This window comes from Trachypithecus francoisi, unplaced genomic scaffold (genome assembly GCF_009764315.1).
Source record: "Trachypithecus francoisi isolate TF-2019V2 unplaced genomic scaffold, Tfra_2.0 Lachesis_group10, whole genome shotgun sequence".
In the NCBI taxonomy this organism is placed as follows: Eukaryota; Metazoa; Chordata; class Mammalia; order Primates; family Cercopithecidae; genus Trachypithecus; species Trachypithecus francoisi.
In genome coordinates, this window is record NW_022681455.1 from 11579258 (window position 1) to 11598731 (window position 19474).

At 38.9% G+C, this 19474-nt stretch overlaps 1 protein-coding gene across 2 annotated transcripts in view; it reads left to right on the top strand.

Moving 5' to 3' along the window:
* The first annotated feature begins 89 nt into the window (after positions 1–89).
* The window catches only part of TMEM170B (transmembrane protein 170B), an 81016-nt gene continuing 61631 nt past the window's right edge, over positions 90–19474 (top strand). The window contains exon 1 of one of the 2 annotated variants that reach the window (XM_033216223.1): positions 90–862. In XM_033216223.1, coding sequence (XP_033072114.1) covers positions 766–862 — 97 coding nt within the window. In that variant the 5' untranslated portion in view covers positions 90–765. The remainder of the gene's footprint in view (positions 863–19474) is intronic. The other variant, XM_033216222.1, reaches the window with a different exon arrangement.

The following is a 19474-nucleotide window of genomic DNA, read 5'->3' on the forward strand; positions in this document are numbered from 1 at the left end:
CCCACTGCGGGCCGACGCTAGGCACCGTCAGCCACGCGAGCTGGAGCGCGAGGGGAGAACGAGGAGGAGGGCTTTGGGGCCGACCGGCTGTCGGAGGGCGGCGGGTCGCGGGGAGCGGGGGAGTGAGCATGCGCAGCGGCTCCGGGGAGGGCAGGGGAGGAGGGACCGGCGCTAAGAGGCGCGCGCGCGCGCGCACGAGCGGCCCGCCAGCGGCTGCGGGTGGAGGGGGCGGTTCCTCGAGTGTCGGCGACCCGAGGGCGGGCAGGCGGGCGGCAGGTGCCGCCGCAGCCTCTGGCCGGTCCCGCGTCTCTTCGTCCTCCGGCGGCGATGGGCTGGGCCCTGTCTGGGGCTGCACCTGCCGGCTGCCCGTCAGCACCGGCCTCCCGGCGTGACCTCGGCCTCCTCGCGTGTCCGGCCCCCGCGGCGCGGCGCTGCCCCTGAGAGGGCGCGGCGGCGGCCTCCTCCGCCCCGAGTCCTCGCTCGGGGGCCGCGCGGGGACGGCGCCCGGCCCCCTCCCCTCCCTCCTCCGTCCGCCGTCCTCAATGTCTCCCCGGCGGGGAGGGGGCTGCCTGGGAGACACGCTGAGCGGCCGCCCCACGGGGGCCCTCCGGCTGCAGCAGCAGCAGCGCCCGGCCCGGCGTCCCGCAGCCTCCACCGGCGGCGGCGGCCTGGAGGAGCCGCGCACCCGCCGCCGCCCCCCGAGCCTCGCAGCCGCCGCCGCCGCCCGGCACCCGAGGAGAGGGCGGCGGGCGCCCCTCGGGGAAGATGAAGGCGGAGGGGGGCGACCACTCCATGATCAACCTGTCTGTGCAGCAGGTCCTGAGCCTCTGGGCCCACGGGACGGTGCTGAGGAACCTCACGGGTAATTGACGCGCCTGGGATGGTAACAGGGATGCGGTCCTCCCCTCTCCTCTCTTCTCCCTCCCGGGGAGGGGACACGCTCCTCGCCGCCCCACCCCCGTGCGCGCCCCGCTCGGAGCTCCAGGTCACAGCGAGGAAGGTGTTAATTGGAGCCACTCCGCGCGTGTCCTGGGGGCGCCGGCGCCTGCCACCCCCTTCCCTGAGTCGCGGGGTGAGCATCCGCGACCCGCGCTCCTGCCCTGCACGGGGAGAGCTCCCGGCGGCGGCCCGGCCTCTGTAGTAAGCGCGGAGTAGCTTTAGTGCTGAGACTTGAGCGCGGTTCGCTTTTATTCCATTACCCTCTTCCCTTCCCCCTTCCACGCACATCGCTTCTTGCTATTTACATCTTTTTCTGATTTAGCTCTTTTTCTTTCTGGCAAGTCTCAAGCCAAATGTAGGACCTAAAATCACTGCCCACAATGGTCGATTTGCTTTTCAACCGTTAATTTTTTTGGGCAATGTAGATAACTGAGTAAATTACAGTGGATCGGGGCTGAGCTAAGGTCTAGTGCAGTCTAAGCATGTTAGCTTCATATATCTCCTTCTCCTCCCATTTCCTTTTGTCTGTCTGTCTCTTTCCCTCAGGCCTCAAGCTGCTGCTTCTGAGACTTTTGATAATTTTGTGTATTTCCCTTCACTTATTAAGGCTGTCAGGAATTGGCCTTATAACATTAATTTCTATTTGTAAAAGTGAGTGATAATACACACAATATTTTTATTCAGTCTGTAGATTTGCTTTGTGAAGAAACTTCTGGTTTTGTTATGTGGAAATGCTTACGTTATACTTTGAGTTCCAAATTTAAAAATTATTCTCTAAAGTAGAATTTACGAGAAAGAGATTCAATTGCGATTTGGTGACTCCTCAGTGCCTGCTTTTCAGAGAAAAAAAATTCTTAAAAACATACTCAGGATTTAATTCTTGAAAATGTGTAAGGCAGTTAATTTCAATAGAACATTAGTATTTCAAAATGCATTTTGTCAAACTGGTTAAGAGTGTTACGAGTATTTTACAAATATAACGTGTTCATATATATAACAGATATAAAGTCTGGCATGGGATAGAATACATTCATAGAAGGAAACTTTATGGAATTATATACCACAAAAGACAACCTGAAGGACACTGGTTTCTTTGAATAGAAACTATACAGTTAAAGTAGATTCTGGATTGCTTGATGCTATCCTCACTTTTAAGCTGTGGTTATTTAACTTGAAACAGACTGACTGTACGTGTTGATTGCCGGTAAGGAGCATATTGTTATAATTCTGGAAAACTAAATGGACATAAAGACCATCTCATGATTCAGTTGAATTTAGAGGTAGACTGCTTTATCTTACTTCTGATTTTTCTTGCGTTTATCCACTGTTTGGTATTTGAACTGTACCAATTTTTGTTGAAGTGAAATGGAAAGTAGGGACTTCGCATATATTTGTGCAGGCATACCTTGGAGATATTGCAGGTTTAGTTCCAGAACACTGCAAGAAAGCAAATATTGCAATAAAGTGAGTCAAAGGAATTTTTTGTTTTCCTAGTGCATGTAAAAGTTACATTTTACCTGTAGTCTTTAAATGTGCAATAGCATTGTCTGAAAAAAAAGTACAGACATTAATTTAAAAATACTTTATTGCTGAAAAATGCTAACGATCATCTGAGTCTTCAGCAAGGATGTTATCTTTTTCCTGGTAGAGAGAGGGTCTTGCCTTTGTGTTGATGACTGCTAACTGATCAAGGTGATGATGGCTGGAGATTGGGATGAGGGCAGTGTCTTAAAACAATGAAGTTTGCCACTAAGGAAGAGCAATAGACTCTTCCTTTCATGAAAGATTTCTCTGTAGCATGGGATGCTGTTTGATAGCATTTTACCTACAGTAGAACTTCCAGAATTGTAGTCAATCCTGTCAAACCCTGCTGCGGCTTTATCAACCGAGTTTATGTAATAGTCTAAATCCTGTGTTGTCGTTTCACTGGTGTTCACATAATCTTCACCAGGAGTAGATTCCATCTCAAGAAACCACTTTCTTTGCTCATCCCTAAGAAGCAACTCCTCATCCATTCAAACTTTATCATGAGGTTGTAGCAATTCAGTCACTTGTTCAGACTCCACTTCTAATTCTAGTTATCTTGCTATTTCAACTACACCTGTGTTTACTTCCTCCACTGAAGTGTTGATCCCCTCAAAGTCATCCATGAGGAATGGAGTTAATTGCTTTCCAACTCCTATGAAAGTTGATATTTGGACCTCTTCTCATGAGTCACGATTGTTCTTAATGGCATCTAGAATGGTGACTCCTTTCCAGAAGGTTTTCAATTTCCTTTGCTCAGATCCATCAGAGGAATCACTATCTCTGGCAGTTTTAGCCTTCTTACACAGTGTATTTCTTAAATAATAAGACTAGAAAGTCAAAATCACTCTTTAATCCATGGTCTGCAGAATGGATGTTGTGTTAGCAGGCATGAAAACAACATTGATCTAGTTGGACATCTCCATTACAGCTCTTGGTTGACCAGGTACATTGTCAGTGAAGAAAATACTCATTAAAATGAAAGGAATCTTTTTTTCTGAGCAGTTCTCAACAGTGGGCTTCACATATTAGATAGGCTGTGCTATAAACTGATGTACTGTCATCCAGGCTTTTTTCTTTTATTTATAGAGTACAGTCAGAGTAGATTTAGCATAATTCTCAAGGGCGCGAGAATGGTAAATGAGCATTGGCTTTAATATAAAGTCACCAGCTGCATTAGCTCCTAAGAAGAGTCAGCCTGTCCTTTGAAGCTTTGAAGTCAGGCATTCACTTCTCTCTAACTGTGCAAGTCCTAAATGGCATCTTCTTCTGATATAAGACTGTTTCATCTACATGGAATATCTGTTGTTTGGGGTAGCCACCTTCATCAGTTAGCTACATCATCTGGATAATTTGTGCTTCTACATCAGCATTTGCTGCTTCACCTGGCACTTTTATGCTATGGAAGTGTCTTTTGTTAAACCGACATCTGCTAGTATCAGACTTTCTTTTGCAGCTTCCTCATGGAATTGAAGAGAGTTGGGGCCTTTCTGTGGATTAGGCTTTGGCTTAAGGGAGTGTTGTAGCTGGTTTCGTCTTCTATTTAGACCACTCAAACTTTCTTCGTATCAGAGAGCAGTCTGTTTTGCTTTCTTATCATTCGTGTGTTCACTAGTGTAACACTTTTAATTTCCTTTAAGAACTTTTCTTTGCAATTGCAACTTGGCTAACTGTTTGGTACAAGAGGCCTAGCTTTTAGCCTAACTCATGTTTGAACGAGCCTTCCTCACTAAGCTTTATCATCTCTAGCACTTGATTTAAAGTGAGATATCTGACTCTTTTTTTCACTTGAACACTTAGAGGCCAATGTAGGGTTATTAGCTGGCCTGATTTCAATATTGTATCTCAGGGAATAGGGAAGCCTGAGAAGAGGGAGAGAGACTGGGGAATGGCTGGCTGGTGGAGCAGTGAGAACACACGCAAGATTTATCGAGTAAGTTCCCTGTCTTATATGGGCGCAGTTTGTCGCACCCCTAGACAATTACAATAGTAACATCAAAGATCACTTATCACAGATCCCTATAACAGATACAATAATAAAATTTGAAATATTGTGAGAATTACCAAAATGTGACACTAAGTGAGCACCTGCTGTTGGAAAAATGGTACTGATAGACTTGCTTGACAAAGGGTTGCCTCAAAGTTACCATTTGTAAAAGCCAAAATAAAGTGAAGTACAATAAAACAAGGTATGCCTGTATATGTTAATCACTGGCTTAGCTCATTAAAGGGCTTTTAGAGAAAGTTAGCTTTGGGAGCCATAGAGTAAATGTAAATGTAACTTAACTCCTGGCCAGCTTCAACAATATTTTTAAATAAGTAAGATTATAATGATTATAATTGCCTCCAGTTCCACAAGTCAACCATTAAGCTGATAATTGTAGTTATTCATCCAAGGTTAGCTCCAGTTGTCTTTCAATAATGATCTTAATACTTGCCAGTTGCTCATTGGACCTTGCCATTTCATAAAGGATATGCCGAACATCCCAAACTTGGATTGAGGTGGGACCGAGGCACATGGGAACCTCTACTAGGAAATAACTATTGTCTGAATATGTAAAATTCTAGGCATCAGGGTAAAAATGCAGAAAAAACCAGATTAGAAATATGTTTCACTAGTGGTTGAGTGTACATGTTAGGAACCACATCTCAATGGTGGCAGTCTGTAAGTGGTAATATTCTGATGGGATTCATTGTGGCCTTCTCCATACTAGTGACCTTAGTGATCCCATGTGTATCTTAATCATTAGTTAACAGATGCTGCCTACAGTGCCATTTACAATTTAGTCTACTAAAAAGAGGCAAGTAAACACAACTTCTGAAACATCTGTCATTTGTTGAATGACCATTATGTGTTAGGCACTTTACATATATTATTTCTAATCTTCAGAATAACTCTTCAAAGTACATTTAAAAGGAAACTCAAGAGAGGTAAATTAAATTGTCCCAAATCTTATAGCCAGTATATGACTGAGCTGGGCTTTAGACCCAAGTCTTTGCCTCTAGACTCCTCTTTCTTCTTTACCATGCTACTTTAGCTACTTCCTCTTTACTTTCTTCAAGCAAAATGAATTTCTTGCTTTATCTTGCTACTTCTGCTCTTTGTACATACCTTTATTATATTTTTCAATTACGTTATAATTTGTATTTATCGATTCTAGACTGTGAGCTTTTTGAGGGTCCATCCGTTGCCTCACCTTTGAATTCTTATACCCTAGCATTATAGTACCTGGCACATAGTAAATGATAAATACATGTTTATTGAGGTGAATTTAAAAATTTTTAACAGTTGTATGATTTAAACATTCTACATTGCATTGTTTCTCAGCTGCATCTCTTGGAGTGAATATGCTGTTTAAGAGGAATGAAGTGTTAAGCAACTCGTATAAATCGTTTTTATACATACCTTTAAAACATGCAAATGCTTATTGAGTGTAGTTTTCTGTGCTGGGTATAATGTTTTCATGTATTTTGTTTAATCTTTTCAGCAATCCTGAGAGAGATTATTGTTCTTATTTTACAGATTCAGATACTGAAGCAAAGAGTAACTTGCTTAGATCTGATAGCTAATAAATGAAAAAGTCATTATCTTTTTTCATAATGCAATAACACATACTGTTAAGTCAGAAGGCATTTTTATCATCATTATAAACTTGGAAATGAAACTAATAGAAAGGAGCATAGTGTAGAACCAGGGCTACTTGGATTTAAGAAATAACTGTGTGAAGGATTTGCACAAATTTGCTTAATAGGCATTCTGGTTAATTAAATACCAAATGAAAGGGAAATATGCTGTCACTAGTGTTTTTTTCCCATGTACAAACAAAGAGATGTGATGTGATTCTTCACTTTTTGTGTTATCCCAATAGGTGAAGTGGGAAAATACACTGACCTTTTTATCTTGGAGACTGACCTCTAGAAAGTAGTCTTGTTTATGTACCTTACAAAAATAAATTCTTAAAAAGTAATAATGAGAACTACAAACATCTTAACATTTTACAGCCAGAACGACTTAATTTTAGAAATATTGAAATAATCACTCCATCAGTGAAGTGACGTGGCTGAGATCAGTTATTTAATGACAGAGGCAGGACTGGAACCAGAGTTTCCTGGCCGTTTGTTCTCTGCCTTTCCTTGTTCTCCTACGTAGCTTGTTAACTCAGGCAGGTCGAGAGAGAATAAATATTACAGTACAGGCTGAACATTCCTAATCTGAAATTTTGAAATTCAAAATGCTCCAAAACTCTAAACTTTATGAGCAGCAACATGACACTCAAAGGAAATACTAGAACATTTCAGATTTCAGATTTTCAAGTTAGGAATGCTGAATCAGTAAATCGCATGAAAATATTCTGAAATCTGAAATCTGAAATCCTTCTGGTCTCAAGCATTTCAGATAAGGGATATTCAACCTGTACTTAAGAGTACCCTGGTAAGTATTTGCATCAGCGAGCCTGAATATGTATGAATGGAACTAATTTGTCCAGAAAATAAAATATACTGGAAAATGTAATACATTAGGCTTTCTAAAATTTTAAGTTGCCATTGCCTTTGTAAAAGCTAGTGATCCATATTTATTATCTAGCCAGTTTTAGAACTCCCACCAAGTTCAGCCTGCTATTTATTTCCCCTACCTTGGAAGACACTTGTATGGGGATTCCATATCGAGCATATTAATCCCTAGAAACCCCATATCTGTCACTTAATAACCATTGCCAAATGGTTATAAGTCGATTACAAAAAAAACTTCTTTTTAAATCGGGTGTTCAAAACCTCTAAGCTCTCAATAACAAAATCTCCTCAAGAGTTGGTTTACAATGCAGCATCCTAGGCCTTGTTCTAAGATCCTAATTCCACATATATCGACTGGAGCCATGGATCTGTATGAAAAGTTCCAGTTGATTCTGATACGTAGGCCTGGAAACCATGACAGATTCAAGTAATTCATGGTAGGGAGTAACAGAAGGAAAAAACTGTATAATGAAAATCCAGTTTCATGTTACTGATCAAAACATCTTTGCTATCCAAGGCACCCAAGAGCAGCAACGTAATCGTGTCCTGGTAGTACCAACCCATAGGCAGTTCACCTCTCCTGCCTCTCTACCCTCCCATAAACAGGTTCCTCCTCCACTCTCTACCTCTTCTTGTGCTGTCTTCACAATTCCATTGCCTGGTTCTTCCTGAACACAACAAGCCACAAAAGAACTACTTAATCTAAAGGTTAGCTTCTCTAGATCACTGAGCTCCTTATTGATGACTGACATTTTTACTTCTGTTCATCAGTGTTGACCACAGAGACTGGCATATAACTCATAATCAAGAAATATCAGGATTAATCCTTGAAAATGCTAGACTGTGCTATTTAAACATGATTCTACCTATCAAGACAGCTTTTTGCTTTTCTAACCACCTTGTTTTTACAGACACTTCATCCCCTCACCTGCTATGATGTCCCTAGTCTTCCCTTAGCCTCATTCCTTTCTCCCTATACCCACCTTTAAGACTGTCTTAGCCACTGTTGAGCAGGCCCCCAGGAGTCCCCACCACACCCTTGTGCAGTCTGCTTGCACAATGTTCCAGAGCTGGTCTGTGTATGACCAACAGAATACAGCAGCAGAATGGTGTATCACTTCCAAGATTAGGCTATCAAAGACTGTGGCTTCCATTTTGGCTTCTCTTTCTGTGTGTTTGTATCCATGTGTGTGTGATCTCTCACTCTGAAAAAACCATGTTGTGAGTAGCCCTGTGGAAAAATTATAAGAAGCACTCAAAAACAGGAAAAACAACTCACTGTTGAGAGAGAAAGCAATCTATAGAACCAGAGCCAGAGATGGCCCAGTTTGTAGAATAACCAGACATGGACTTTATAGTAATTATTGTTAATATGTTAACGTCTCTAGTGGAAGAAGCACACAACACACATGAACAGATGGGGAATCTCAGTAGAGATGGAAATTCTAAGAGCCAAATGAAAATGCTAGAAGTTTAGAAAAAAAGATATGGAACAATTTCAAATGGTTTAACATATATGTAATTGGAGTCCAGAATAAGAAAGAGACAAGAAAAGACACCCGAAGGGAAAGTGGCTAAAAATTTTACAAAAATAATAAAAGTCATCAAACAACAAATCCAAGACTCTCACAGAATCCTAAGCAAGATAAATACCTCCCACTTCCAAGAACCAAAAAAAACAAACCAAAAATAAACCACACATACACCTAGACACATCATAGTGAAATGAGTGAAAACCAAAGATAAAAGGAAAATACTGAGGGTAGTCAGAGGTTAAAAGATATATTACAAACAGTGGAACAAATATAAAAAGTAAAGGAAACTTCTCATCAGAAACTTATAGCTATAAGTCGATTACAAAAAAAAATTATGGTGTATAATAGTTAATATGGGAGATTGAGACTTATTAAAATTCAGTATAAATGATTCACTTATTTCTAAGAGCATGTGATAACCCAGTTGTTTAAAAAAGTGACTATCTTTTAACAGATTATATTAAATGTATCTTTTGAGAATGTTTTCATTTGTATGTGGTATTAGCCATAGAAAATTATCCTTATTAAATTATAATACAGTTATCCCTCAGTGTTTTCATCCAAAAGACCACTGGGCTGGCTGAATAGTAGAAAGGATCGTTTTATCAGCAATATCAATTTGCAGACCAGGAAGGGACAGTCTCTGCCATGTGCATGTGCATGTGCAGAAGACGCTGTCTCTTCATAGAAGGGAAGTTGAGTTGGGTTTTATTGCCTCTCAGAGTTTGTATTACACAATAGAGTCATACATATTCAGCAGGTTTGGGGGAAAAGCTATACATATTTATGAGAGGAGCTGAGTGCATGCTCAGTGGGTAAACATGTGTAACATACATTCTGTGCTTACTTTGGGGCAAGGTTTTAGCATTAAAATAAAGTAGAATTTGACTACGTCAAAAGGTGAACTGTGGGACACAAAGGCAGTGTGTGCGCAGTCTCTATGGTATGCTCTAACTGTTAGAGACTGGCTTAAGGTCTGCAATTGCTTATCAGAAAAGAATGTAAGGCTGATCCTGTGTCTAATCAGAGTTGTGGTCTGGGTTGTAAATCAGTTAGGGGTGGTCTGATAGCTCCTATTGTCAGGGAGTTTAGAGCCATAGGACTTTAGAAATTTGCCATGCCACCTGGACCCTGAACCCTTCACCTGTAGGTAACTTTCCTTCCTTAATCTTAGGGTCAGTCTTAGTTGATAAAGAGGTGTCTATTTTGGTCTCACAGTATATATGGGGGATTGATTCTAGGACTACTGCATAGACCAAACTCCTGCAGTGGCCCTGCAGGACCCCTGGATGTGAAAAGTCGACCCTGACTGTAGGCGGGTTTGACATCCTGAGAATATTTTTGCTCCATGTTTAATTGAAAAGAAAAAAATCCACATGTATGTGGACTCGTGCAGTGCAAACCTGTGTTGTTCAAGGGTCTACTGTATCTTAAAAATTCTAAACATTTTACTTATATAAAATCTGAAGTATATGGGAGAATCAGACATTAAAAATGTTAATGTAAATATGTTAGGTGAGCAGCTATTGGAATTTCCACCTCCCTTCTTGGATAATTGGAGTTCTGCTAATTTTTTTTTTTCTAAAAATAAAGATTTTAAAGAAGTAATAGGATCCTTGAAAGTCATGTATTTCCTAGGCCTGTTTCCTCACTTATAATACTATCTAATGTAAACAGTTTTCATATTGTTTAAAGGAGAGCTGATCTAGAAATTTTATGAGTTAAGAAAAAAAGTTTAGAGGTTTTACTAGGAGTTAAGAAAACATGTATGCATTTGCACATAAACTTGTTTCTTTAATCTTTCAAGTTAAGCAACTTTCTTTTTCAAGTGGGACTTCTTCAGACTTTTAATATACTTATTTGTAGGGTAAGGTTTAGAACCAAGAAAATCTTTGCTCTCTGAACACCTCTGACCTCTTAGACTTAGGCCTTCTTGAAATATGGTTTAGGAAACCTGATTCAGTATTTAAAGATTCCTTCCAGTTATGAAATTATCTCTCTCTTAATCCCAGTACAGCATAATTACTTCCTTACAATTAGTCAGGATGATATTTAAGGTGTGATTACTGTGACTTTACTTTGCATTATTTGCAGTTTTCCTGGTTATGCTTGTATTTCCTGATCTGTCATTCATTTGGTCACCTATTTATATTTAGTTTCAGGAATGTATTATATTGAGAATTTCATTACAAGTTATGCTCATTGGTGTAAAATGTTTAATGTTCAGTACTTAGTATAAATATCCCATGGAAATATTATATCATGAGATTGTAAAACATTTTATTCTTCATTGAGAAGATTTTTTAGGTCAGTGATTCAAAAAACCGTGAATCAAAAAAAATATTTTTTTGTATGATACATATAATTTAAGATGCTTGAGGGCACACAATAACAATTAAAACCATTGTATAGTTACTGTTATAATTTCATACTAGCTTCAGATTTTGACATTTAATCCTGACACTTTTTATCTGAGTAAAAAATCACTGGAATTATAATTGATTAATTATTCAGTTAATCAGTTATGGGGAAGAACAAATTGAATGGCATCTTTTAGGAAGATAGTGCTGTGGCTTAAATATAGAGCAATTTTTGAACTATTTTAAATAGCTTTAACCTGATTTCTTTAAAGCAAATGATATTTTGATTGGTTTTAATTAAAAACCTGTTTTTCTAAGGATTGTCTTCTATTTAATTATGGGTATTGTTATTTACAGTTTGAAATTATGTAATTAGCAAGCAAAAGGGTATTTTAGTTTCAGTGGGTAGTAAACAGTATTGCCATGAATTTTAAGATGGACACTATGTTAAAGCAGCTCTTGAAGGTGTCATAATTAAGTTTAAAAGCTAGTATTTCTGCTCTCTCTTAAGGGGCAAAAGTAGAAAACTATTAAATATCTACAGTAGCTTTAACTTATGTATTAAATGTGGTTGCCAGTTGATAAATACAATTTGTTTTTAAATCTGGTTGAAATGTTAGATTAAAAATAAGAAGAAAATGTCTTTTATGTTTACCTTCATTTTAGCTTTCTTTGTTGATTCTTTCTTGGTGTAAAGTTTGCATCTGGTATCATAATCCTGTCTAAGGAGCTTCCTTCAATATATTTTGTAGCATAGATCTTCTGACAGTTGATTCTCCGATCTTTTTTCTTTCTGACAAATGAATGTTCATTTCACCTTTAGTTTTGAAAGATATTTCTGTTGGATATACATTTCTGGCTTTATAGTTTTTTTTCCCCTTTCAATATTTTAAGGATGTCACTCTATTATCTTCTGGCTCAGAAGTTTCTGATGAGAAGTTTCCTTTACTTTTTATATTTGTTCCACTGTTTGTAATATATCTTTTAACCTCTGACTACCCTCAGTATTTTCCTTTTATCTTTGGTTTTCACTCATTTCACTATGATGTGTCTAGGTGTATGTGTGGTTTATTTTTGGTTTGTTTTTTTTGGTTCTTGGAAGTGGGAGGTATTTATCTTGCTTAGGATTCTGTGAGAGTCTTGGATTTGTTGTTTGATGACTTTTATTATTTTTGTAAAATTTTTAGCCACTTTCCCTTCAGGTGTCTTTTCTTGTCTCTTTCTTATTCTGGACTCCAATTACATATATGTTAAACCATTTGAAATTGTTCCATATCTTTTTTTCTAAACTTCTGGCATTTTCATTTGGCTCTTAGAATTTCCATCTCTACTGAGATTCCCCATCTGTTCATGTGTGTTGTGTGCTTCTTCCACTAGAGACGTTAACATATTAACAATAATTACTATAAAGTCCATGTCTGGTTATTCTACAAACTGGGCCATCTCTGGCTCTGGTTCTATAGATTGCTTTCTCTCTCAACAGTGAGTTGTTTTTCCTGTTTTTGAGTGCTTCTTATAATTTTTTAATTGGAAAATCTCACTAAAGACTGAGGTACATAGTGTTTATGTTGGAGATGGTCTGTTGCTTCTATTAGACCAGTAGTGTGAGAGTTGATTTAATCTACTTAAGAGTTGAGCTGAATTTGAATTTGGTGGTTGTGGTTACTCAGCGCACCGCACGCTTCACATTCTGTGGAGGCTGCTGTTGTTGCCTTGTGTTTAGGATGGGAGCTCTGTACTGCAGGGTTATTCTCGGTGGCCATGCTCCATTGTAGCTTTTAGCCACTTCCTCACAACTATGCCTCAGAAGGGGCCTCCCCCTTGAGTGGTGGAATGCTGATGCTTGTTACTTGCTGCTAGGCTCCTGAGAGGAGCTGTCCTGTTTTTGTGTTGGGCATGCTCTGTGTATGGAGATCTCAGGAAGTGGGGAGCTTTGTCAGCATTCCTGCCTTTCTGAACCATGGTGGCCAAACTCTTCTTACATTCCTGATTGTTCTTAGGCAGTTTTCCGTTCTTCCATCAGCAGTAACAGACCTCTGCTTGAAATTGGGTCCTGGGTCCTGGATGGTTTTCTGCTTTTCCCCCAGGAATAGAGGTTTTATTCTTCTACCCTTCCCTGAACTGGAGTTCTGTTATAGCTTTGCCTGTCCCTTTAGGGTGACAGGATTTGCTGCCCTCCCCTAATGGCTAAGGCTTTTGCCTTGAATAAGAGAAGGGTGGCAAGAAGCAAGATGTCTGTGTTTCCCCAGCAGCCAGTGTCACCTCCCGCAGGCCTACACCACCAGTGGTGGCTCTCTCCAGTCCCAGCCTATGATCCAGTCTTTCCAGGGAGCACCCAGCAGAGACCTGTGGAAAAGCACTTGCAAGCGAGTGTGCATTTGTGTCTGTCACTTGTGTCATTAACTCAAGGCTGATATGTTAACCCATGCTTGGTCTTTAACAATCTGTAAAAATTGTAGCTGATTTCTTCTTACCCACTTGTATGTTGCCCACTGCCTGCTCTTGTGCTTTTACCAGGTAACACATGTCCCCCACTCTTTTGCATCCTCACCTCACTAATGAGCTAAGGAAAAGTTACGATTTTATAATTTTATCTTTTTCTCATTGGATGGGAGTGACATTTTTGGCAACTTTTTATATTAAAATTTAAATAGAATAACCGAACTGTTTTAGTAATCATAGATTTTAAATTCCAACAAAATCATGCATTTAGGAAAAAATCAGGGACACTACAAACCTGAAATTAATGCATGCTGGGCTTAATACCTAGGTGATGGGTTGTTGTTAGGTATAGCAAACCACCATGGCACACGTTTACCTATGTAACAAACATGCACATCCTGCATATGTACCCCAGAAATTAAAAAAATAAAATAATTAAAAAAAGAAATTTAGATATTTTTAGAACATGGTCAGTTATGTAATTGTACAGGTAATCTTCACATTTTTGTACTTGTTATTTTCCTACTTTTAGTTTCTTTACTGCTTGCTTCTCACCAACGTTTGAACTGTTTGGTAGATGGACTAAACGTACGTTTTTATACTCCCAAACCTAATGGAATTATCATTTATCCAGGTGTTCACACCAGAAATCTGGGAGGCCAGACATCACATCTCCCTCATCTCTATCATCCAGGCCATCTGCAAGTTCTAAATATTTCTCAAATTATTTTCAATCCCAAGTCCAGTACAAAAATCCAGGCCTTAATTTATCTTTGTACTCTTTAAAATTATTATTATTTACTCATTTATTATCATTACTTTTTTTTTTTAATAGTGACAGGGTCTCTCTCCATTGCCCAGGCTGGAGTGCAGTGGCACGATCATAGCTCACTGCAGCCTCAAACTGCTGGGCTCAAGCAATCCTCCTGCATCAGCCTCCTGAGTAGCTGGGACTATGGGCTTATGCCACCACACCTGGCTAATCTCTTTGTACTCTTGAAATATTCTTATAGTCTCTCATCTCCATCCAGTCCCACTTTTCCATATCTACCAGAGCCATCTTTTTAAAAGGAGATATGATTCTATAATTTCTTTATTTAAAGCCTTTATTGGGTCCCCATAATCTTCAATTTTTACCAAAATTCTTCATTCTGTATGGTCTATAAGCCTCTCCCCTTTCTTCACCAAAAATTACTCTGGCTCTAGCCAGAGTAATTACTCTAGCCAGAGTAATTTTGACTTGTTTTTACTCAGTGTTTTTTAGACATCTAGAGAAATTCATACCACTGTAATTTACAGCCTCATCTTTCCATATTTTTTGGTTTTAGTCAAACCCAGAGTTCTTGCAATTTCATATTCTCTATTATATACAATTTCATGATTTGAACATTGTGTTTTAGAGCAGTGGTTTCTCATTCTTGGCTGTACAGGAGCATAAGAAACGTTTAAAATTGGGAGACTTTCAAAAATTCCAGTGCCCAAGCTACATCCTAAACCAATCAAATCAGAATGTCTGCGGGTGGTATCAAGGCATCATCATTTATTTTAGGCTCTCCCAGGTGACTCCAGCACACAGCCAAGTCCCACCTCCCACTCCCCACTCCTACTGCACCTGCAACATGATTATCTAATTTGTTTAAATCTTGTTAATTTTTTAAAAATTCATATGTGGTGATGACTCTTCTTGGGACCTTTCTTGACAACCCACACCCTTGCACAGGGCTGTGTACCCCATAGCATAACCTGCGTACTGTACCCTATAGAAACTGAAGAATTAGAACATATGTAATTGAAATATCATTAATTGAACACTCAAAGTGCCAACTCTTCATAATATATGAAACTACCTTGACTGTAATTTTCAATGGGGGATGGGACAGCCAAGCCCAGCCCAGGAGTCAGCAAACTTTTTCTGTAAATGCAATATTCTGCTTTTAGCAATAGTATTTTATTTTACTTAAATAGAAAATGTAGCAAATATTAATATTTTTGGTTTCATGGGCCATATAGTCTCACAATTACTCAGCTCTGCCATTGTAGCTTGAAAGTAGTCATAGACTACTATGAATGAGTGTATCTGTTCCAATAAAACTTTATGAACACTGAAATTTGAGTTTCCTCTGATTTTTACATGTCACAAATTATTGTTCTTTATATATTTTTTTCTTTTTCTTTTTCTTTTTTTTTTTTTTTTTTGAGATAGGGTTTCACTCTGTCACCCAGCTGGGGTGTGGTAGTATGCTCATGGGTCACTGCTGCAGCCTTGACCTCCTGGGCTCAAGTGATTCTCCCATCTCAGCCTCCTGAGTAGTGAGGACCACAGGAACGCACCACCATGCCTGGCTAATTTTTTAATTTTTTTGTAGAGATAGGGCCTCATGCTGGTCTTGAACTCTTGGGCTCAAGCAGCCCTCCTGCCTCAGTCTCTCAAACTGCTGGGATTACAGGAGTGAGCTACTGTGCCCAGCTTCTTGATTTTAAAAAATCATTTCAAATCTAAAAACCATTCTCAAAGACTGTGCAGAGTCAGGTGGTAGGCTAGATGTGGCTCATGGGCTATATGTTGCTACCCCTTGATCTATATAGCACTTTTTCAAATTGTAAATGTATCATCTCTCTGAGAGTCTAATCCCATATGTGGGACATGTCCCCAAATTCAGAAGTCATTGCTGTTAGAAAATGGGAGCAAGTTCTACACTGGATTTGCTGGTATAACAAAAAGCTTGAAATAACCCAATTTGGACACAGATTATTTAAATATATAATATGGAGCATTTCTATAAAGAAGGTGATGGTATAAAGAAATAATATATATGATATATAAATGGTATTTTCAGCTTGATTTCTAGAATGTTTAGTATACAGTAAGTGTTCAGTATTGACTTGCTAATGACTTTTAGTAGAGAAGTTGGATTCTCTGTATTTTTGAGGATTAAAAAATAATTAGTCTAATGAGATAGGTTTTGTTGTTTTAATGACTTTTGAAGTTTTAAACAAATACCTCTTATGTAACTTTATCCTAGAGTAGTGATTTCTGTCTCTACTGTATACCCAGTATGCAGTCGTTCTCATGAGCAGCCCAAGTGTATTAACCATTAGTGTAGTAGAGCATCTTCTCCTTTGATAAAGAACAGAATGAGAGCCAGGCATGGTTGTACATGCCTGTAGTACCAACTACTCAGGAGACTGAGGCAGGAGAATCATTCGAGCCAAGGAGTTTGAGTTCAGCCTGGGCAACACAGCAAGACCGCTATCTCTTAAAAAAAAAAAAAAAAGAATGAAAAACTAATTTCTAAAAATATATTTGCAGTAAAAATGTGTGTAAAATATTTCAGACTGGTTGTTTAAAATAGTAAAGAATGTATAAAATAGTATCATTCATCTCATATCTCTAAAAGATAGCCATTGTTAGGTATTCTTCCATTTGATTATACATTTTCTGTATAGATATGAAAATGTACTTTTTTAAACAAATAGGATTATACAATACGTACCATTCTTTAACTTGTTTTTACTCAGTATTTTTTAGACATCTAGAGAAATTCATTTCTCATAAGTAATGTTGTCGAAGGATTAAAAACAAAAGCACAGAAGATAATTTTTTAGTGACTTGGCAACCAGAGCTGATGAAAGTTACAGATTGGGAGCAGAGCTATTTCTAGTATTGTTTGGAGGCTGGAACAGATTATAACTCTGCTGCCTTTTACCCCACCAAAAAGTAACACACTGCAACAATCCAGACAAAATTAGTCTAAGGTGAGGATTATAGATAGTCTTGAGTAGGGAATTGTTACAAAAGAAATTTCTGAGATATGTTCAGAAAGAAGGGCTGTTCCCTTCCAGAGAATTATGGTGATTATAGGCATGAGATGTTTCAAAGTTTCTGTTGTTTTGTGTATTACATTTTTTAAATGTTTGTTTTGTATTTTTTTCAGCACTAGCAAAGTCTCTCTGGCTTCCTCCCTTCATTGTTACCCATTTGCTAGAAGCTTGGATGAGGTGGGGTATGGGTGGAGAGAGAAAACTGTGAGCCTCCGGGTGTTCACTTTAGCATCGACAGTTTAAGGAAAGGCTGTGATATTCCACTCCTGTCTTTTTACTAGGTGTTCTTCTTCCCAGGATCTTAGGCATCTGCTTTTGCCCTCGTCCTTAGGATCCTGCAGTTCTCTTCACCTGAACTAATCCAGTAGGTTTCATGTATTTGCCAATAGTGATTGGGCCTTAGACAGTCTTGCTTATCCAGAGTTGATCAAAATCTTTAGAGGCCCTGTTCACTCAGGAGGTTATGTTGATCTGTCAGGTAATTCAAAATAATAGTAATCACACAAAACCTAACATAACTGTAAATATTCTCAAGATAGTCCATTTTTTCCATCATAAAGAGTATGATTTTTTAAAAGAGAGAAAGAAATGTAAAAGTAAATCTGACATTAGGGTACTTGGTTGATGTTGAGTCTGATGAAGGAATAATCCTGGACTGGTCATTGGAGGACCATTTGAGATTCTGTTTTAATTTTGTGATTATTTTTATGCCTTTGGTTTTTATAAAACATTAAACTGAAATTTTACTTTGCCTTCTATTAGGTAGATTCATTGTTAAGATCATAGCTACATATTTAGTAGTCAAACAACACTACTTTTTTATAATGTCGGATAATCTCCTGTTCGTAGTGTTAAATATAGTCAATAAATTATTTCCTCTAATTGTATTATAAGAACTTTTTAAATGGGCTCGAGGTACAAGGTGGATTGTTGACTTTTGTGTTGAAGAGTCTGTGGTTGTTGCAGAGCCTTTCCTTGTCTCAGGGTAAATTGAGAAAAGAGCTCCCTTGATGAAAATATACACCCCCATGTTATACTCCCTTATATTCTCACTTTATTAGGTTCACTTAGGAAAACTGTATCTTTCAATATGCAAATATCTTCTGAGCAAGTTGGGGTTTTTAAATTTTAATGTATTTATTATAAATTGAAGCCATTTGTTTGAGAGCAATGGTCTGAAATACTGTTTCCCTGAATGCTGGAAGAGAAAAGCCTCTAAAAGGCAAACACGTCTATTTTTCTGTAATCACTAGCTTCTATCTCTTATGCCATTGAGAAGCATGCATGGTAGCTTAACACACACTGTAAAATATATCTGATGTCTCTTCTTTGAAATAATTTCAAATTGCCTGAGTCCATTCTATGTGCCAGTTCTTAAGAATTTGGCAGGGTTAAGCTGATTTTTTAAAAAATCTTTCTATTCCCTCTTTCGATTTTAAAATGAAACTTTTTATTTTGAGATTATAAGAGTCACAGTTGTAAGAACCAACACATAGAGAGCTTATGTACTCTTTATCCAGTTTGCCCAATAGGAACATCTCAGAAATCCACAGTATAATGTATCAACCAGGATCTTGACATTGATGCAATCCACCAACCTTATCCAGGTTTTGCTAGTATTTCATGTACACTTGTACTCTTCTCTGTGTATTTACTTCTGTACAATTGTATCACTTACATGTATATCCACCACTGTAGTCAAAGAAGAAATCCATTACCACAAAGATCGCTCATGTTGCTTTTTAATAACCATACCCTCCTTCCTTTTTAGGGAGTTTTTGTTTTGTTTTAAAATTCTTAGTCATTTATGGTCTTGACCTAATTATTTTTCAAATTTATATCCATGCTTTTAAATTTTTTACCTTTTTAAAAAAATTGGTAAAAACATATCTGATGAAACACACTCACTGTTGGCTGGGCGTGGCGGCTCACACCTATAATCCCAGCACTGGGAGGCTGAGGCGGGCGAATCACCTGAGGTCAGGAGTTCGAGACCAGCCTGGCTAACATGGTGAAACCCTGTCTCTACTAAAAAAAACAAAAATTAGCCAGGCATGGTGACGGCCACCTGTAATCCCAGCTACTTGGGAGGCTGAGGCAGGAGAACCGCTTGAACCCAGGAGGTGGAGGTTGCAGTGAGCTGAGATCACTCCATTCCAGGCCCCCCTCCACCCCAAAAAAAGGCGCTCACTATTTTCTCCACCCTCACACAGATCACTTCTGTGACAAGTGATGTGTGGTTTTTTTTCCCCACACCAAGTAATTTAGGATACCAACTGGGTGTCCTACAGTTCAATTCAGTTCTGACATCTACCTGGTGGTGTTAGCATCCAATCCCAC